The sequence below is a fragment of the Zonotrichia leucophrys genome, chromosome 8 (assembly GCF_028769735.1).
Source record: "Zonotrichia leucophrys gambelii isolate GWCS_2022_RI chromosome 8, RI_Zleu_2.0, whole genome shotgun sequence".
In the NCBI taxonomy this organism is placed as follows: Eukaryota; Metazoa; Chordata; class Aves; order Passeriformes; family Passerellidae; genus Zonotrichia; species Zonotrichia leucophrys.
In genome coordinates, this window is record NC_088178.1 from 4,392,953 (window position 1) to 4,414,957 (window position 22,005).

At 39.0% G+C, this 22,005-nt stretch overlaps 1 protein-coding gene across 5 annotated transcripts in view; it reads left to right on the forward strand.

The window, feature by feature from the left end:
• Positions 1–22,005, forward strand: part of COP1 (COP1 E3 ubiquitin ligase) — a 124,746-nt gene that overhangs the window by 12,191 nt on the left and 90,550 nt on the right. For all 5 annotated transcript variants that reach the window (XM_064719990.1, XM_064719991.1, XM_064719992.1 and 2 more), the window contains exons 5-9: positions 340–459; positions 2,425–2,493; positions 11,832–11,891; positions 13,733–13,809; positions 18,729–18,786. In XM_064719990.1, coding sequence (XP_064576060.1) covers positions 340–459; positions 2,425–2,493; positions 11,832–11,891; positions 13,733–13,809; positions 18,729–18,786 — 384 coding nt within the window. The remainder of the gene's footprint in view (positions 1–339; positions 460–2,424; positions 2,494–11,831; positions 11,892–13,732; positions 13,810–18,728; positions 18,787–22,005) is intronic.

A 22,005-nucleotide genomic window follows, 5' to 3' on the forward strand; every position in this document is an offset into this window, starting at 1 on the left:
GTTTTTTTTCTCTCCAAAGAAACATGTTCTCAGAAGCTGGGGCACAAATCAGATAAAATTGTTGCTGTGAAATAATCTTTTCCCAGCAGTAGCAGCAAATATGCTTTCATGAAGCACAAATATATTCCAAATAAGATAAGAAGTTCCACAGTAGGTCAGAGGAGCCATATCCTGCACACATGGCAGAACTGGGAATCTGAGTGCATGAAAACTGGGTTGCAATTTTACAAAGAGATGAAATATTGCTGTGTTGCTTTTAATAGCTGTTGTTGGATGGCTTATGCAGCCCTGGATGGCTTGGACTCACCATCTCTTCCACATCTCTTGTTCTCTTTTTAGAATGGCCACAGGTGGCAGATAATTCAAGATTTGTTGGGAACTGATCAAGACAATCTTGACTTAGCCAATGTCAACCTGATGCTGGAGCTGCTGGTGCAAAAGAAGAAGCAGTTGGAAGCAGTAAGAAGTTTCTCTTATATAAATGAACACTGTGTATTTAGAAGTTTGTTTTCTTTTGATACCTTTTCCTGGAAGCAAGATTCTGTTGGTGAATTAATTGCTTAGTATTTTCTTTTGTGTTTTGGTGTTTAAAAGGTGGCTGTTTTGCTGACCTTTGTAGTGAAGTAACATTTCAGCTGTGATGCCCATAACATGCTTATAATGCTGTTGTTGGCAGGGTTGTATAAACAAGCAGGGAAAGCAGAAAAGGATAAGAGAAAATGACTCACAGGACACAGACAAGCACGTGAAGAAGTTTGCTAATTGTCTGTTGCACAAGTAAATGTCAGAGCTTTCTTAGTAATAAGGATGAACAAGTCCAGAATATAGATTAAAGAATTAACACAGTGAGCATGTGAAAAGGATCACACCCTTTAGTTTCTGCTGGAACCCTTAGAATCTGAATGACCACCTTTCCTGAAGGCTTTTTCAGTATTTAATGCTTGAAAGACAAGTTCAGATGTCTTGTTTATGAAGCTGGTTTGTAGACTTAGCCAATATGAAGCAAGCTGTTCCTATGATTTAACTGAAATGTCGTTGGTTTGGGTTTGTTCTCTGTGTATTTGGCCATTCCATGCTGTTCATCTCAAGTGATCATTTTCAAGTTATGTGAACCAGACCTTAAAATTAGACTGGATTATTACAGAATTTGACCCGGTGAACTTTGAATAGAAGGGTGGATTTTGACAATGCTTTAAAACATGTGTGTAAAAGTTGTATTGGGAATATCTTAATTATACACTCTTAAAGAATCAATATTTACAACTTGTGGTTCTGATGGAAAGAAAGTAACCCCAAAATATGCTTGACTGTTATGTTGCCTTATTGCATGGGGACTTGTAAATATGTTTTTGTGGTTCAGTGAAGTTTTGGTGGGGAAAAAGAGAATAAAACTTTTTTTCTCTATAAACCTTTTTGTATGATTTGTGACAGATCTGAAGCAAAGAAGGCATATGACTGAGTGTTTAAGTATTTCTGAGTATGAATATCTTCTAAGGATGCTGAGCCTAAAAAGTGAAATCACACCTGACATTTAAAGAATAATTTAAAAGCATTTTTCTTGTCTAGCTTTACTTACTTCACACTTATTATCAGATCCTGGGGAGTAAAAAAATAACTGTAGAAAAATAGTGGTTTTGCATTCAATGTCTTTACCTTCCCTGTTCCCTCCTCCTTTCCTGGATTTTTTGTGCTCCTATATCTTGATCCTTTTTAACTGTATGTTCACAATCCTTTAATAATAAATATTTTGATAAGTTGTGAAAAAAACTTGGAATGCTGTGATATGATTAGGGCTATATTAATGCTGTTATATAGGTCTTAGTTATTTTTCCTCTTATGGTTCTCTTCATCTTGGGTGTCAAGTTCTTGGGTGAAAATACTATGCTGATGGTTGAGGTAAATAACCTGTTATGAAAAATATTAGAAGGGGTGGTTTAGTTTCATCAGTGACTTTATTGTTTTCTCTCACTCTGGAGACATCTTCGGTAGTAACTTCTACATAAGCATAAATGTAAATTTTGGGAAAAGTGTTTTTTTATATAAATACTTCATCCTTTAGTATGTCGGTCATGAAGTGGATGCTAAGGATCTTCCAGGATAGGAGAGTCTATGAGGAACCTGTATTCCAAAATCTATTTCAGGTGCAGTAGCCAAGAAAATAAATAAGCATTTCAAGTTATTAGTAAGAACTGTTACAAGGACTGTTGCCTTCACATAAAAACCCATTGTGAACCTAACAGAACTTTAAGACTTGTGAGATAAAGTAAAACTACCATTTCAAAAAACCTCCTTAAGCTATTTTCCTCTTGGTAACCTCTAAATGAAAGTAGTTTCTGTGCTGTGTGGATTTCTGTGTGTAAAATGAGTATTTGTTTCTCTTGATGTACATGGAAGAGTTACACTTCCTTATTTGCTGTGTTACAGGAGTCCCATGCTGCCCAATTGCAGATCCTTATGGAATTCCTTAAAGTTGCCAGGAGAAACAAACGAGAGGTAACTTGTTTTGTGTTTCAGTCGGTGAAATGTTGTGTGCTGCTTTCTCCCAGTGCATTTCTGGTGAAGTGATGTGTCAGCCTGGCATTATTTCTGCAAAGAATAACTCAAGGCGTGTTGGGGGAAATCTCAGGCAGCGGACACATGGGTTTGAAGGGAAATTAATCTCTTTATGTATGACAGCTTCAATTTTTAATCATTTGCCTTCTCATCTCAAGCTGGTGAAGCATGTGGGAATACAGAGACTCCTTGGTGTAAATGAACATCAATTTCTTGAAAGAAGATTGTTTTCCCAACACAGAAAAATATCAAAGATTGGGATGGAGTGAAAATATTTTCACTAACAAGTTTTTCCTTTGGTTTATCAAATAGCATGACTAATATGGTGACATAAAAGAATTAATATTCTGTGCTTTTTCCTTATTTGTTCTAAAATGAGTGTCTCAAGGAATATGAGAGGGTTCTGTAATCAGATACACATGGTTTGGGACTCTTCTTTTATAAGGTTATGCAGTGCATAAACCCTGATACCACAAATAGTCCAGAAACCTAGAAAAATAATCATGAAAACAGTAGAAGGATGAGCTCTTGTGGTCCATGGTTTCTGAGAAAAGATGTAAAGAGCAGAAGACCCAACAGTGTGACTGTAAGGCCAAACTTGAAATTGTGTATGGGTGTAAGAAGCCTTATCCAGAATGTCATTCCAGAGCAAGTCTGGAGTCTGTCCACCAACAGATATCCATGGCCAAAACCAACAAGGGTTGTGGGAAGTCCAAAGAAGGGCAAGAGAGCTGGTGAAGGGTCTGGAAAACATCTTACAAGGAGCAGCTCAGGGAGCTAGGGTTGTTTAGTATGGAGAAAAGGAGGTTCAGTGGGGATCTCTTTGCTCTAACTGCCTGACAGGAGGTTGTAGTGGGGGGAGTCAGGCTCTTCTGCCATGTCTCAGGTGAAAAGATGAGGGGAAATGGCCTCAGGTTGCACAGAAGAGGTTCAGATTAGATACTAGAAAAAAATTTTTTCACTGAAAGAGTGGTCATGTATTGGAGTAAATTGCCCAGGCTGCTGGTGGAGTCACAGTCTCTGGAAATGTCCAAGAGGCACCTGGATATGGATTGGGGGATATGGTTTAGGAGTTAGTATGGTGGTGGTTGGACTAGATCATCTTGAAGGTCTCTTTCAACCTTGATTCAGTGAGTTTCAGTACCTGGGAAGCCTTTCTCATCTGCATCAGTATCTATCTCTTTGGCTTTAGTAATAATTTTTAAATGATAACATCATCTTTTAAGGCCAAAGAAACTTAATCCTGAAGGCAATTGGGACATATAGTTTATTTCAGACCCTCCATGTCCCTGCTTATGTATTCCCTCTGTTGCCAAGACTTTCCTCTGTTATTTTGTACCCCCCTCTATATTCCAGTGTGAAATGCAGACTGTCACATCTGCAAAGACTTCTGTGCAGGCCTGTCAGTTCTGTCCTTGCCCTAGAGCTTAGTGTCTGGCCTTGCCATTTATTTTGAGGGAAATGAGGACTTGTCAGACTTGTAGCAGTCTTTTCTCTCACTTGATAAGGGTAAGAAAGATAAAAATCAGTGATAGATGCATGCAAGATACAGACCAGTCCTTAGGACAGTTTTATATCTCAAAATCTGTCTTGGGCAGTCAGTTTACACCTAGAGTAAATTGGTGCTTCCTTTTTGGTAAGTGATGAGGTCCTTTCTGTAGCTGGTGGAGCTTGTGGCAAGCACCCCTTTCTGGAGGGGCTTTGTGGGGGTAACAGAGGAGTTTGTGCTTGGGGTAAGGCAGTGGTGAGGTATCCAGACTGCAGAAAGCCTGGGCTGGTGGCTTGCAAAGTGAGAATGGGGGTTAAGTGACCATATTAATAATGCAGTCAAGGTTATCAGAGCTTCTGAAGTTCACTGTAGCTTCTTTTGATCCTGTGAGAGGTGACTTGACCAGGTTTTTGGTGTTGAGATGACTTTGAGGTGTTAGAAAGTTTTTTTCTTAGCTTTGAGACTGAAGAAGACAGGATTCTTTGGCTATAATTTTCAAGGTTGTTTATTTTTTCTTTTTAAATCTATAACAGTTTTTCTCTGACTTGCTGTGGTTTGTCTGGTAGGTTGGGTTGAGGCATACTGACTGCTTTGGGGTGGTTATTTTTTAATACTAAAGACTACATGTACATTATTTACAATAATTTTTTAATACTTATCACTTAGTGTGTTTTTAATCTAAAAGTGCTGCTATTACAGCAGAAGAGGAGGACAAGAAGAAGGAGAAAGACTGGACATGCTTAAATTCTTTTATTTTGCTTCTTGAACTTCTATTCTAAAAACTTTAAAATTTTGCATTTTCACTTAGTGATAAATTCGCCATCATTCTGTTTAAACTTTCATGGTCTGTGACATTTAGCACGAAGTTGGTAATTGTTTTAATGGGTTAAAATAAAAAAAAGGTGGTTTTGACTCTGTGCTAAGGTCTCTGAGCCCCCTGTCAGGGTCTCTAGTCCTTCAGGGTAGTTAGAGGAATTTTTTGGGTTCTGACAGTGACTGTTTAAGAATTGAGCTCAAGCAATATGTGTGGACCCTGGAACAGTGATGTATTGCACATCATTGAGTCATATTATGGGGAGGAGCATGACCTTTTTTCCTTTCTTAATTCAAGCTTGGATAGCTGCAGAGTAAATGCAATTTCACTGAGTAAGCCATAACTGTAAAGATAAGTTCTTAATAAATAAAAACTATTTTTTAATGTATGCTCCTGAGTTCTTATTTCTAGTTTTTGGCTTAAATGTTCAATGGAACTTTTCTAACTTTGCTTCCTAATATGCCTCTTTGAATACTATTTATTGAAAGATTTTCTTAACAGTTTTCATTTACTGCATACTACAAGTTCTTAGATAGGGACTTTTGTAACTGAATACAGATATTGCCTCAGAGCTAGTGTACCTGTATAGTATTTCCCAAGTTCAGAGTAGATGATTAACCACCTGTAACCCTCCTTGCCTACTTCACTCGTAAATTATGGATTTTTTTTCTCTTGCATTAATGAAATGGTGACTTCTGAGCATATTGCAGTGGGCTTACAGCTAGAAGAAAACTATCTTTTAGACTTGTACTTCAGAATATTGGTGCAGTCAAGTCTTTTGACAAATGCCTCTTTGCCACCTTCTCATAATTTCTCTAGAAGATAGATGTGAGGTTCAGCACCTGCAGCAGTTTCTATTAGAAATCCTGTTTTGATCTCTTCATAACTTTTCAAAATGTTGATCTCTCAGGCTAGAATTTACTGCATGTTTTTTGCACAAAGGTGCTTGCAAGCCCTTTTTCTTTTGAAGTTTATGTATTTTGTTTTCTTTTTGACCTAGAGCAATATGGCAAAAACCCAAATCCTTGGCAATAGTAATAGAAAAAAAAGTCTTACTTTAGAAAAGATTGAAAACAAATGGCTAAAGCTTAAAAATCCTTTTTCACACAAACAACAGATAGTTTTGGAGGGGAGTAATGTATTGATCACTCACAGCAGTTGGATGTCTGTCCCTAAGGCAGACTTAGCATGGCTGAGTGCCTTTCCATATGTGTGCACAGTTAATTGAATGCACACTCTGCTTTTTGTTTTTTTAATCCAGGGTCCTCTTCTGTTGATATTAAGGACCGAAAAGTCTGGAAGGTCAAGTTTAATAATGAAATATTATATCTTGGTAGTGGTGGCTGTTTATTACTATTTTCCAAGGAAACCAAATGCAGCTGCCTGTGACTTTTTAGAGTTCTTGCTTTCATACGTGTGTTGCATAAATGCTTTTGCAAATTTAACTTTGTTAATTTTAAATGTTCACGTGTTCTTTCATCTTGAACACTTTGTGAGCAAACTGATTATATCAGTTAATTCTCCCCACTTTTATGTTCAGTACTTTAAAGAAGAGACCTTGCTAATTGTCTGGTCAATATTTGAATGTCTTCAAACAGTTAGACAACACCATATATATCATATAGATAATTTATGCTTAAATATTATTAGCTCAGCTACCTGATTGTATTTCTATCAAGCAGCACCATTGCTTACTGAAGGAGAATACTGAGCTTGATGATTGGTATCACAAATCAAGTTCTACACAGGTGCTTTTCTCTGGGTGCATTCATGTTTCCCTTGGCAGATGTCACTTCATTTTTATTTTTTCTTTCTCATAATGTGATATTAGGTCTCTCATGTCTAACAAACAAGGCCTCTTTGATGTCTGCTAATGCATAAGTCTGTTTTTTAGCTGATAAAACATCCTGGGACAGAAAAATAATCCTGAAGTGTCTCAGGCTTGTGGCACTGAGTGCCTGCTCAGCGTTTCAGAATCATCGCTGTTCTTTGCACTCTCAAATGTTAGATACTAAAAATAAGAGGAGTTATTAGTTATTGTGGGGTAATTGCTGGGAATTCTAAGCATGAATTCTCCAGGGATGTCATTACCCTGTGTTAATCACTTCACCTGTCAAGCCTTATGTTCTGCGTGTTCACACATGGATGAACTAATGAGTAAGCAAGAGGAGGTGGCAGAACCAGGAATCAGTCATGCTCTTTTGTTGTCATGTGGTCTTGATTACATTTCAGGACTCCTGGGAATTTATAGCTGGAGTAATCTGGTCCCTATCCAATGCACTTACCTGGTATTTAAATCTATTTGCATTTCTGAGTTACTGAATGAGAGATGTGAGCTCCAGAAGCAGTGATAAGAAGCCCAAGGATACAGGGAGTGTGTGAGCAGCAAACTAAAAATTGTCATAGTGGTATCAGTGTATACAGCTGGCTCTCCTTGCTGCACTGGAGAGGTCTTGCAAAGAAAGAACCTATTACTGATACATTAAACTCCAAGGCAATTAGTCTAATTGTTTAGGCAGCTTTGTTCCCTTCCCCAGGTGTCCTTATCTCAGGAGGCTTTTCTATCAGACCCTATCACTAAGCTTTCAGAGCATATTTCCTCCATACTGTAGGATGTAAATGAGGGGGAGGAGTATAAAAGATATGAAATATACTTTATCAGCCTGGCATCTCCCTTCTCCTGCCTTTGGGAATTCTGTGTGTTAAACAGTCTGGATGCTCTCAAGCCTTTCTGTTAGCTCTTCCCCAGTTGTGAGGAAACATTTATCATTTGGAGGAAGTATTGATCAGAGAAGAAATATTCTCAGCAGAGAAATGTGTTATAGATGGACTGTCCACATGTTTAAGAGGCTTGAATGCCATATTTCACTAATGAAACTTGTGGAGGCTGAGGTGTTCTTGTCTTCATACTAAAAAAAGTCTTGCACCTGCTTCTAGTTGTGCAAGGAAATTGTAACAGAGAGGTATTTTGTCAAAATAAGTGATATTTGAAATTAGATTATAAGACTAAAATTTCTCTAAGGTCTGAAGATGACTTTAATGCCACAGTTGCCCTGTATGTTGTAAAAGGCTCTGCATCCAAAGCAATAATGGAAAGAAAACCCAGAGACAGACAAGACTTCCAGAGAGAGAAACTGATCTTATTGTGCATTGCCATTGAGGTATTGTATTCTACAGACAGAAATTAATTTCACTGAGTACCTTTAGAAAAGTTTCAGCTGTTGCTAGTGAAGTTGCACTGTGGCTTGTTGATGCAGTATTTGGTGGAAGAACAGGAAGTAGGAAGATTCTTATGTTGGATGGATGAAGCTACAGGACAGAATTAAGGGTTTATTTACAGTGACTGCCTGGTTTCTCCTCCTTGGGTGGGCAGGTGATAATTTTTGTCTCATCCTGGTTGGTGCAATGGCTTTGTGTGTCTGGGAAAATGATGTTTTCTCTAATAATAGTCTCATCTGTTTGTCTGGATCTATGGTATCTATGGATCTCTGATAGATCTATGGATCTATCTACTCCACAGGGAGTCTGGATCAGAGCCTGGAAGGAAATAAATCCTGCTGTACTTTGCTTTATCAAGAAAAAGCCTTTTTTTTTTTTTTTTTTTGTTCTTTGCTGTTCTGTGCTTTTTCTAGGATTTCTAGGAAAGAGTTGGTCAAGGTTCTAGGGCTCCTTCCCATGTGCATTTTTCTAGGCTGTCTTTGTGGCACTGGGAGGCTCTGCTGAGCTTTCAGTTTTTTCCAAACCCTTAGAACTGGCACCAGGAGACCCAGTCAGGAGTGCTTGTTGTCTGTGCTGTGCAAACACAAGGCAGGAAGTTGCTGCCTCCCAAGGGGCCCTTGCTCCAGGAAAAACAGGAAGCTCCAGGATGAAACCTTAATGCTGTACCCAGATAGTCTTGTTAGTAGATGGTTACCCAAAAACAAAGTGACCATGACCTGGTGAGGTCATGGTAAAGTGTAAGTTCTTGGTAGCTTCTTGAACATCCAAAATTCCTTTTCCATGGTTATAAAAATGTTTTGAAGTTGTAGCTGTTGTTCTGTATATATGCCCTGATGTGAAAAATGGGACCAGAATGTTACACACCTGCTTATTGTAGTTCATTCACTCAAATTGAAATTGAGGTTTAACCACTGAATTAAGGACCTTCTCCTTGTCCATATTGGCCTTTTAATTTCTGGGAAAGCATCTGTGTCTGAAAAGAGAGGTTATAGTACGTGCTTCTCTCTAGGCATACATTTCAGTGTTTGTTGGAAGTGCTTTTGCTGACTTAATCCAAAGTCTTACAGGTTTGATTCTGCCCATCACTGGGACAGGACTTGGCTTGCTTTCTGTGCCCAACAGTGAAAATTAAATTAAGAGCTCTTAAATCTGAATATACTGCAAGAACTATAATTCATTTAGTTTTCCTTACATGTCCCTCAAAGGCTGGCAATTATAAATTGGAAGTCTCATTTTTCAAAATTTAATTGGAATGAATGTGGATTGATTTAAGATCTTTGATAGATTAAAATACCTCAACTAACATAGCAAGAAACCAAAGGTTTCAGTGTAGACATGAATTCATTTTATGCTGATGGCATGAGAAGACTCCTCCTAAAACAAGCATGAAACACTTGCCTCCTTTTTGGAGTTGCTGCTGTTGGGTAAGTTAATGGTAGGTTGTAACTAGAAGGAAGAATTGATAAATAAAAGTACCAGATCTCATGCTCTTGGCTGTGTGCAATAGTTAAGGAAAGTTGGCCAATAAAAAGTCTCTGCTCTTGTTCCTATAAAAAATATCCTGTTTATGTCATGGGAACAACTGTCAGTTATTTTTCAGAGGCCCAGTTTGGCTGGGAGCCAGTACATTGTAGAATAGCTGATTTCCTCACTGTAATTTTGGAACTTGTAAGTGGTATTGTAACTTCTTTTTAAATGGGATTTATGAATGTGGGGGACTAATGGTATTTTCTAGAGCTGGGTTCAGGCAGGACCCATGCTGTGCAAGTGTCACTTAACTTTACCACTAATCTTGGAGCTGTAGCACCACCTGCTATTCTTGCTGTAGGTTTCGAGAGTGAAAATGGAATTATCTGTTATGGTGTAGTGATTTGTAAATTATCTGTGGCAGTCTAGTTCTAAACCATTAAACTTGTGCTGTCTGTGCCTCAAATTAAATGTAAACTGAAACTTTCAGAGTACAGAGATTAGGATACATTTCTAATGTCATCTTATTCAAAGAAGCAGCCATGTTGGAAATAGGTGTGGACCCATCAGTCATTTCTTCTGTTTTCAGAGACAAAAGCTTTTGTTAGTGTTTAAAAGGTAAATTAAAATGGTGGATTATTTAATGCAGAACACACAGATGTTTAGAATGCCTCACTATAAGAGTGGTTTAAATTGTGTTTTTTGTTTAAGCAAAAACTTCTGCCTCTTAAAGGATCAAACTTGAGCACTTGAGTGAATAATTCTTTGGGAGTAGCTTGCCAGATATTCTTTGGAATATGTCATACTGAGAGTAATATGTCTCACCAAACTAGTAACTTTGGATTTGGGCAATTTAATATTCTGTTGTAAAGCTGAAAGTACAAAAATTTATGTTTTTGGAGAATGTGTTGTGCTTAAACTTTCAATGGACTTAACAGTAAATGCTGTAAATTCAGTAAATGCTTCTGGTCATGGGTCACCTTGCTGGTTGTCTCTGAATGTTTACTGGAAGCTGTGGATAGTCAGGTGGACTTCTCGTTCTTTGTGTATTTATTACATTTATGTGTCTCACTGAACCAGACTTGCACTGGAGCTGTGTTTTGTCAGGAGCTCTCACCTAGAGGGGGGTGTGTGTGTTTGGGCCCTGCAAGGCTGGGTTTAGGCTCTGGGTGTTTGGGTGGGACATAGCTGCTGAATAAACAGGTAAGGAGATGATGTCCTTACTTAGGTGTAAACAGTTGTCAAGTCTGTGGCTTCAGTTGCTTGAGGTGAGTGAAGCCAGCTTGCTGAGTGACTAAAAACCTGGAAGATATTATATGTGGCACAAAGAAGGGAAAGGAAATGTTGGCTGGTGAAAGGGGAAGTCTCCTTCTGACCCTTTCAGGTGTAGCCCTCAAATTGACTGGAGTTTTTGGTGTAATCCAAGGAAAGTATCACACCTTTGGAAGGAGTGGTGCCTTGATACCATGTGGTGCTTGCTCTGTGCCAGGAGCAAATCTTTCTCTGGTCAAAACAGGTTTTTTCCAATCCAGAAACTTCATGACCGGGTTTAAATTGGCAAGTGACAAGTTAACAAGTAGGATGAGAATTAGTTTTGATACCTTTTAGCAAAACATTTTGTATTTAGTTAGTTGGAGGGTGAAATTATCATTGTCTTTCATTGTGGTTTTTTTTTTCCAATTGTACAGGACAAGTGGGAATGGTTTGAAAGTGGAAGAGTGTGGTTTTAGATATTTGGGAAGAAACTCTTCCCTGTGAGGGTGGGGAGGCCCTGGCACAGGGTGCCCAGAGAAGCTGTGGCTCCCCCTGGATCCCTGGAGGTGTTCAGGGCCAGGGTTGAAGGGCTTGGAGCAACCTGGTCTAATGGAAAGTGTCCCTGCCTGGAGCAGAGGATGGAATGAGATAATCTTTAAGGAATGAGATAATCTTTAGGGTCACATCTAACCCAGACCACTTTGTGATTTGATACTCAGTGTTTGCAAACCAGTTACACCTTGCCTGAGACATGTTAGAGGAGCATTACAGTATGACTTTGAATTATGTGGATCTCTGTGATTGACATCAAAATACCTCCTGCTCTTGTTTCACATTGTTTCAAAGTAACAGCTTTGTCCTGAATGTGGTTTGTGTGCACACTTATGTTAATATATATGTTTGAACTTCCTGCCTGGTGACTTTTGAATTGTGTGGCACACCAGTGAAGATCAGGTTCCTCTCTGGAAAGATTGTAATTTATCTTGGTGGTGCAGTGCAGATTGATTTAGACTTCTCCCATTCTCTCATCCACAGCAATTGGAGCAGATCCAGAAGGAGCTGAGTGTTCTGGAAGAAGATATTAAACGTGTAGAGGTGAGGTACCCAGACATTGTTCTGACTCTGGCAATTTTTCATTTTCATCAAGCTGTCTGCCTTGCTGTGAGGCTGCTGGCTTGAATTTATGGCATTTAAGTCAGTAATGGGAAAATGAACAGATGATGCTCTTTCTTTAATTTGTTCATTTAGTTGATGTGTGCAGGCTGCAGTTAGGTAGCTCTTATATAATCATTTCTTTGTGTTGCTAGTAAGTATTTTAGAGTAGTTGCTAGAAATCAGCAGCTGGTATATTGATCAGAATTTAAGATTTTTGTACGTTGCTGGCTGTTTGCACAGGCTGTTTAAACCTTAGCAGCATCTAAGTCTTAAAATGGAGAGGTGTTGGAGATTCAGAAGAGGTTGTTATGCAGAGACTGGAACAAAACCAGCTCCTGCTGCATGTCACAACTGATTCCTGCTACCTCCTGGTATAGTTCTCTTAATTCTGTACTAATGGGAATCTCTTGACATTTTTGCTAAGAATTATTCTCCAAGAATTTGTAACACTATCAGTGCAATCCTTCTGTCTTCACTGAGTCTTTAGGTTCCTCTTGGTCCTTTCCTCTAATCGTTCTGGTGTTTATTCCTGCAGTAGGAAGCTGATGTTTCAGGAATACATCAGACTGCCACCTCTCCAAATATCATTCCCTTATAACTTCTTGGGAATCAGTTTGCAGGTCTGCTTCTCACTGCTTGCTCATCTTGAGCAGTCAGCATGTGTTCCCAACTACCTCCCAAAAAGCCTTTTAGATTTCTTAATGCAATTAATACGTATGCTGATGAATTAGCAAAATATAAATATGACTGACAACTGCAAGAACTCCCATTTATCTGATAGCTATTTGGAATTTTTCAGACTTCTTTTCCTAAATGTTTCTCAGCTTTGGTGAAATAAATATAACTTAACGTGTTTTCTTCAGACTGGTAAAATAAGTCTTGAGATCTAGGAGAAACTATTCCCAAAAGCTGTGAGATCTCTCAAAAAGCATCCAGCTACCTGTTTCTGTGCTCTTTAATCAGGCATTTCAGTGGGCTGCAGCTGGGCTGTATTCCTGGGGTGTGATGTTGACCTTGGCTCTGACCTCTAAAGCCTGGGATCTCTCTTGTCACAAATACCCTTCTTTCTACCTACCAACTAATAGGCACCTAGTGGGAGTTTGAAAGCACAAGTAATAATTGTCCTGAGAACACTTTGCCCCTCAACTAATGAGCTGCTGCATCCTTCATAGCTTCAATTTTCCAAACAGATGAAAGCCAGTCTCATACTGGGTACACAGCAGTGACTTAGGCTGGGAAGGGACAAAGCCAAGTTTATGTGCAGAGTTTATCTCTTGTGCAGTGGTCCCACAGAGGACTGACAGATCTACTTTTAAGTCTTTGGCACCACCTTTGCCCTGTTGCCTTGTGACTGTTCTTGCCATGACCCATATCCAGCTTTACTTTCCAGTTCTGAAGGCTGTTAGATAAGTTAGCACAGATCTCAAAAATGCAGTTACAGCTTGCTTGTTCTGCCACGTTTATGGGAGATGCTGGGTTAGATGTAATTGGATGATAACCAGATCTCTTGGGTTTTTTTTGGAGTGTAAGCTCCAAAACTGCCACTCTTGAAGCACACAACACCACAGCTGTAGGATTTTTGAAACCTGATTCAAATGGTAACTGAAAAAAATGGAAGAAAATGAATGATTTCTCAGGTATAGGTAAAGATTTTTAGGTAAGAGTTGAGTAAATGTAGACACAGTTGGTTATCTGCATGGAAAAGCAGCAGTAATCTGTGAACACATGCATTAGACATACATGTTTTGTCAGCTCTGATGTAATGTGGCTTTCTGTTTCAGGAGATGAGTGGCCTGTACTCCCCAGTCAGTGAGGACAGCACAGTGCCACAGTTTGAGGCTCCCTCACCTTCACACAGGTATGGAGCTTGCAAGTCAACTTGGATTTTAAGCTGTACATGTTTCACTCTACTTGCTAGTGCTTTCCAAGCAGTGCCAAAACACAAGCAAAACTGGTTTTTGAGTGCTGCACAGTATTTTCCTGTTGTGCTTGTAATTGCTATAAACTTTATGTGAACAAAGAAGTAAAGAAAAAGTCATCTGAGCCTGCATTTGGATGAGAAATCTGCTCTGATTCAGATGCCATGAAAAACCGATGGCTTTAAATGTCATGTGAATTAGTAAACTTGAGTCATAAGCCTTTGCTATGGAATAAAATATTACTGTTATTTTTATGCTACCTTTTCTGAACATTGTGCTGTTCTGCTTGGCACATGAAAGGTCTTAATTTTGTATGATATTGGAGTGCTCTGGATTCCCTAATCAGCATGGATAGCTAAAGGTATGGGCTCAGATCAGAATTTGAAATGTACAGCCTATTGATTCTGTTTATCTGCTGTCTGGTTTGATTTAATGAAATGCCTTTCTAATAACATAATTTCATGTGTATTTTTGTCTGGAATATTGCACAGTCTGGTTTCTTGATGATAATAATGCAGATGCTTCTTGTATCCAAGTTGTAAGTGCCAGAGTTTGAAGTGCTCTACTTTACAGGCATGTCTTTTGCTCTAATTTCAACAGGGCCAGGTTATGTTATTAAGTGATCATCTCTGCTATCTCTTAGAAGTAGAGTTCTCTGAACTGTCATTTTCTGTTATGAAATTGTACTGGTAGTTTTTTTTTTGCAGTTAGCAGCTCTAAACCTAATAGCCCAGAAGTAAAAAATGATCAGATTTCTTCCCTTACAGAGACTTAGATACAGTGCTGTTGTGAGGAACCCAGCAATATTGGCTGGAATTTCCTACTAAGATGCTATTTCTGGACATAGAGACCAATATCTCTCATATTTCTATGTAGTTCTGGCTGCCCTGAGGGAAAGGACAGGAATATGGTCACAATGAATGGGAACAGCATTTCTAATTCAGTTCTTCACTACTGCTTCAATTCTTTTTGGGTACAGATTTGTTTCTTGATATGGGGTATTGCTGTTTTGCCAAGAAGCAGTTTTGTGAAACTGATGAGATTCTTGTCAGGTTCTGCTGCTTTTCTGGTTATTGGCTATTAAATAGATTGGTTTTACTCCATGGTACAGATGCTTGGGGTAAACTTGAGCACTGGTTGGGCAACATCAATTTGTTAGATGTTGGATGCCTTCAGGCCTAGAAACCTTTCTCTTTTAACAGGAGATTCTGCTTATGAGTAGAAATGTATCTCTATTACTTGAGCTGAGCTAACAAAGAACTGTTTTATCTGTTGAAAGCTGGATAGCTTTTTAAGCCCAGGAATTTCAGTAAAAGAGTTGAGGGGAGAACAGTCTGCAGTGAGAGCTACACTGGTTTCTGTCTACTGAGAATTCCTTAACATTCCATTATGCCTATTTATTTCATGTCCTAGGGGTCAATCAATCTCAGTTCTTGCATTTGAAGATGTAAGATAGTATCAAAAAGAATTGTAGTAATCTGTGGATGGATGTGCTTCACCTGGGGTCTGCTGGCAGGGGGCAGTGGGATGGAGCCATGATGGGTGCAGAGACCATGGGCTCTTTATTCCTGCCTGTCTGGGTCCATCTTGTCTTGAATTTTGGGGTTTTCCCCCTGGTACAACATGCCAGGGGTGTGATATAATAGGATATTTAGGTATTTGCTAAGGAATGTGGGATTGCCTTTTTCTCTCTGCTTTAGAAAGCCCCTTATCTTTTTCTTGGTGACATTCCTGTGTGAGAAGTAGCCTGGAGTGGTAGAAGAGAAATCAGTGTGTGGAAGAATTATCTGACCAGGCATCAGTTGTTCCCAGAAGCTACTCCTGTAACCTCTATCCCTGCCCCATTTTGACAGTTTTATATAATTCAAGTAATTGCATTGGTGTGAATTACCATACATTAGATTCCAGGAAGGTCTACCACTTGAAACTAATTTTGTTTTCAACATTAAGTGAAAGTTTTGAAGAATATCTCAACAACATTGCTCCTTGGCAAGAATGCTGCAGAACAGCTAATATGAAATATGCTGATTTTTTTTTTCTCTTAACTGAAATATTTAATCTCCAGAGTGCATTTTAGAGATGCCATGAACCACTAAGAGTGAAATACAAATATAGTTTAGGATGGATTCGCTTCCATGTTAAAATGATATTGAACTTGCAGAGACTCTTTACAGCTTATCAGTGAATTAAAATGGTGTATTTAAATTGAAGTATAACTTCACATACTTAACACACTGCTAATGAAATATAATTGTATAACACTTTAGTAATGTTCCTTATAAATAGTACAAGGTTATCACAGACTAGTGCTGAGAGGAAGAAAACTTCTTTAGCCTTTGTATTTAAAGTTCAAGAAAATAGAGTTCTTTGGAATTCAGTTTTATCTGGTCTCTGGTGACTTGCCCTTATTCATCTGCTTCCTTTAAATCACACGCTTGCTTCATTAACTTTCTGTTTCTTTTCATTGTTGGTAGCTTTTTTCCTCCCCATTTGTAACATCTTCAAAATGTGAAATTACTTTGCCTTCCCCCAGCTTCTTTCAGGAAGATCTTCAGCAAAAACCCCAGCACAGTTATGATGTTCAGTACATCCTTGGCTGCAAGAAACACGTGTTTTCTCTTGTGCCTACACAGGGTGTGATGAAACATTAAATTGGGTAATAGCACACTGCTTGTTTACAGTGTTGCCTATTGCTTGGTTTGTATACTAATAGAGAACAAGAGGGGAAGAATAAGGGAAGAGAACAAATAGTTCTGTGTATGGCTTTTCTGAACAGGCATGTGTGTTATTTCTGCTCCCAGTAAATGGTGCAAACAGAAGATGGGAATAAGCAGCTTCTCTGTGATGCTATCCAGGACTAATAGCAATAACAAGCTATCACTAATAGGAATCTGAAGGAAAATTCTGATCTAGAAATGAGTTGCTTGGTAACTCTGGTTCAGTTATTGAAATCCTGATCCTCCTTCCCCTCCATTTATTCTAATTACCTCCTCCCATCCCTGTAATGGGATTTATATTCTGTGGGTTGCCTTTGTTGCTGTTGTTGTTGTTCTGGGTTTTTAAATGTCATATGAGTGTAGCTGAATTTCCAAACTGAACCTAATGGTACATCTTTTAAAAAAACTTGGAGGGTGCTGTAATTCTCTGATTACTTGCTTCCCCTTTATTGAAGGAAAAAACACTCAATTACATAGGAGTTAACTCAGCTATGGGCACAGCACAGAAATGTCTTTGAATTTTTACTCTGGTTAGGGAGATGACGTCTACGCTCTTGAAGGCTTTACATCACCAGACAAGCTGCAGTAAAACAAGACCAGACACTCTGAGTCTCAGTGTTTTGCTGTTAATTGCCACTGTACCTGTCTCAAAGTGGAGTAGTTTTTCATTGCTTTCTAGCTGAATGTGTTATTCCTGCAGTTCTGGCAGGATCTGCTGTCCCTGTTTCATTATGTCATGCAGCCACATTCTAATTTAAAGTTCATTGTCCTCAGCCATGCCTGAAATGGCTCTGCTGTTTTTTCCCTTACAATAGCTTCTGCAAATAATGATTTTTATCCCTCAGATTTTCTTTGTTTGCAGCTTTTGTCATGCCTGGAACAGAAGTCCAATCAATCTCATTTGCCAAGTTAATTTTTTAAGTCTCATCAGTGGTTACGTCTCATCTTCTGTTTCCACTTCCAGGGGAGCTTGAAAACATTCAGAGAAATATTTAAACATTGGTACCATTGGTTCATTCTTCCAAACTTACAGGTGCCCTGCCAGCAGTTCAACCAAACCAATTTGTTTCTGACCAAGATTCTCAAGTTTGCACAGGAGTTTTGTCAGCTGCTACATAAGCAGGAATTGGTAAAATTATCTTTGACAAAATTAAGACCTACAGCAGTGTTCTAGAAGCTTTTTAAAGAAACCTTCAGCTTTACCAGGCAGTGCTTAAAATCTAAGGTTATCTCCTAAGAAAGACTGAGAATATTGAGAACAATGATCCCAGCTACTTTCTTCTCTGTCCAAGTCAAATCATGTAGAGAAGCAAAGCAGTTAAAAAGATTTTTTAGAAATTAATCATGGTGATTTTCATAATGTATTCTGCATAATCAATAAAATTATGTTATTTTATGTTAATCTTTACCTGTCCTGGAGGTGTATGAAATTTGAGTGATAAATTGGTGTCTTACTGTGGGAGCTGAATTTTTTGCCTGTATGTCCAAGAGCACTGAACCACCTGTTTTCTGCTTGGATCAGGAGATGTTTTTGCAGTTTTGAAAATTAGATTCCATTGAGTTTGTATGTCTATGCTGTGTTTTGAAAACAATGATATGAAAGGTATGTTGTGTCATTATAGATACTATAATATGGTGTAGTGTTTTCTACTAACAGTAATTGTGGCTGTCAGTATTTTTATAGGTTATTTCTGTATTTCCTTAATTGTCTGTTTAGAGTAGTGTCTATCTTACATTGATTTCTCTAGCTTTTCCCTTTCCAGTGTTGATTCAAATGCCAGACACTTCTCTTTTTTCTTTCTTTTTTTAAGGAATTGAAAACCAGTGGTACCATGTTATTTTCAGAATGTCTTGTGCTGCATATTTCATATGAAAGATATGCATTTGCATTCTAATTAGAAATTGACTGCACTACACATAATTGTGTGTGACAGCATTCTGCTCTAGGAAGATTCTGTATTTTTTTAAAAAAACCACTGCTAACCCTCCAAACAAAATAAAACCTTGTGTTCCCTGTCTGTAAAATGGATTTCAAAGGCAAGTATGCTGCAGAATGTCAAGGAGGGAATAGCAAACAGGTTAAAAATGATAAAGGATGGCTGTGCAGTGGTTTAAGCAGACTATTTCTTTTATTTTTGCAGTAGTATTATTGACTCCACCGAGTATAGCCAGCCTCCAGGCTTCAGTGGCAGTTCTCAGGTAAGATAATATATAAATGTCTGCATGGGGGGAAGGGGAGGGTGAGTGGGGAGGTTGGGCAGGGTTGAGGTGCACCTTCATCAATCTCCTGAGTACTGGTCAGCTGGAGCCTTGAAAATGCTTTTAGCTGGTTGTATGGGCAGCTGCAGCTGTAGGAATGATTGTGCCCACTTGTGAGAGAGACCTGGTGTAATGTGTTTAGACATCTGACTTTTTTCTTAAAGCTGACTCTTCTATGGGACAGGGGATATAGTTTGTTCTTCATGTCCCATGTAGGCAGCACTGGGGCAGGGACACAAATCCCCAACCCTTTGCCTTGGCTTCAATAGCTGCAGATCAAGCTTAACTTTGAAAACAAAAAAAAGCATCTTCAGGCACAGCCTTTTACAAACCATTATAAATTCATATAGAGAATGAAAAGTTGCATATATAATGGAGCTGTTTGGCAGGCAGCCTCCAAACCGTCTGATCTCTAGGGCCTCCCAAATCCAAACAGCACTTCTGTAGTCTTGCACCTTGGAGGGATTCAGCTGGGCTGGGGAGGTGACATTCATACCCAGCTCACAGTTCCAAAAAGGTTTCACAGCTTTCCTTTGGGCAGATGGACTGCTGGGCACATCCCAGCTGTGCCTTGGCTGCTCTCTGGTGGTGGTGGTGACCATCCCTGGCACACACCAGCATGAAACTGGTAAATTACCAGGTTGAAGTGCTGTTGGGTCTATCTGATTTACAGAAAAAAAACACCTGGACACATACGTGTTTAAATACAGCTGTGTAGCTAATTGATAATTAGAAAATTCCATCTGTTAGTCTGTGGGAAAATGCTTGTTGTTCCTGCTACTCTGGTCTTTGGAGGTTTTTGCTTGAACAGAGTTGTAGTTCTACCCAGTTTCAGTGGGCAGGTGTAATGTAGATGGGGGTTTTTATGTTCAAGACTCAGATGTGCTACAGTGTATTTGCTCTCCAGTGACATTACTTGTCTCAGTACTTCCTATTTCAAAGCCAAAATTAATAGCATAGCTACCCTGCTGGTGAGCTCACAAAACAAACAACCCAGACTTTCTAGTCATTCTGTATGACAGCCTTATTTGTGTGAGAATAATCTTTTTTGTCCTCAGATGTGATTTCTTGTCCTCAAGAGTACAAGATCTGTACTCTCAAGTACAAATTTTCAAATTAAACTTTAAAATATGTTTGGATGGGGAGTTCAAAGAGAACTCTTGAAGTTAAACACTTCTGTTCAAAGGTAGTCTAATTTCAGCAAGACTTTCAGCATAAAAAGAGTTTTAAGAATATAAATTAAATTGTGGGGTTTTCTCTAATTGTCAGTCATGGCAAAAATCACATATTGGGCACTGCTGGCAGTAAGAGTTATCTAGGATGGACTGCACAGCTTTCCTTTCTCACTATAATTACATTGCCCACAAACATGTTGTTAGGGAAGAATTTATATACCACAAAGCTCTAGGACAGTTCTCTTCCACAAGATGAGCTTCAGAAGTAAATAGTGGACAAGTCACTTAGGCCCTGGGGAATTCTGTGGGAAGTATTTAATGGCAGAACCTTTTTTCTGCTAGAAATAAGGAGCTTGTGTGCAGCTAAGAAGCCTTTTCACAGTTGTTAGAGGAGTCTTTAGAGTATCTGATGGAGTTCAGACAGTAAAATCACTCCTGATAACAGAGGAGTCCAATCTGATATTCTCAACTAGGGCAACCATAGTAGTTTTAGCCATTGAATAAAAATTGCTTGGGTATCTTTTCTATATTTTCTAATTTTTTTTCCTGTTGCCCAGTATTGCTTAGAAAGTAGTCAGGGAGGAAGCTTCATAGAAACTGAATATTTGCTTTTTGGCAAAATGTGAGCAGGTTGAAATGCTTAGCTGGGGGTGGTGTGATAACTGTGGGTTAGTGTCCCTTGCTTGGTTCTCAGCACAGCTGTGTTGCCAGGTGCTCCTCAGGGATCTTCCTTGGGAGGCAGTGGGCAAACTCTTACCTGATGAATTCCATCTCAGTGTGGACTGGGGGCAGATCAGGCTTGGGTTTGGGTTGTGTCACTCATCATGGTTCAGGCAGCTTGCTTTAACTTGAGACTGAAATGATTGTTCAGTGCCTGAAGTTGTCTTGAGCCCAAATCACTACTGGTGTGCTGAGAGAGACACTGGAGGCTGGTGCACAAAAATTATGAGAAGAGTCTATAGAAGTGTTCTATTAAATGTTTTTTCAAGAAGTAAATTTTAGAAAATGGTACTTGAAGGTGTTGATGTAGGAGCACCTCCCAGTGTTGTGTGTTGAGGTTGGAACTGTTTCTGAGATGAAACAAGCTGTGAGGACCATGGGTGCTGTCACAGGCAAGCGTGAGCCACCATGTCAGTGTGTGGGAAGGGCTGGCTTGGAGCTTTCACTGCTTGGGGTTTGCTTTTTTCCTCAAATGTTAGATTGCTTTTCATACAGGTACAAACAAAACTGGAGTGGGTTGTAAACTTATTTTGTTCTCATTGGCTTGGTGGGTGGCTGTAATGAGGACAGGCTGTTCCCCTGCATGGATTGAGGGGGAGTTGGAGTCGGGGTGGGTTTTGTTAGTGCCATTGAGTAGCATTACAGTCCCTGTACTTGCTCAAGGATGTTGTTCATTAGGGAGCTTGATGGTTCTTAAATCTTTTAAAATGTAGCTTTGAGGATGTGGTATGTGAGACTTCTTAAATAGAACCTAAAGCAAGGAGCTCTTTGTGCTTCTTGTGTAGTAGAGGGTTTCATTCCTTTTCATCACTTATGATTAAAATGGTGAGTACTGCATTTTCTGTGTCTGCTCCTGCAGGAAAGATTACTCACGTAGTTTAAATCCTTTGCTCCTACATCTCACTATTACTGTTTGGGTAGGTTGGGAAATGGCTTTAATGATGAGTTTCAGGAACTTCTTTTCAATTAACCTTTGAACTGCATGCTGTCTTCTGCTTCTGCTTTATTTGCTTAGTTTTACTGAGAGTTTCTGAGTTGCTTCAAAAGAAGTAATTCAGTAACTAACTCATTAAAATAAACATTTCCTTCTCTTTTAATGAGCTGTCTGCCAAGGATCTGGGGAGTATTTGTTGTACAATCTGTTTGATTTGTGAAGCTGCAAGTTGGCCTATGCTGTCTATCTGTATAAATGCAAGACAGGACTCCCCAAGGTTTGGGATTGCCTGTCCTATATGTGAAGCCAGAATCGCTAAATTTACTAAGG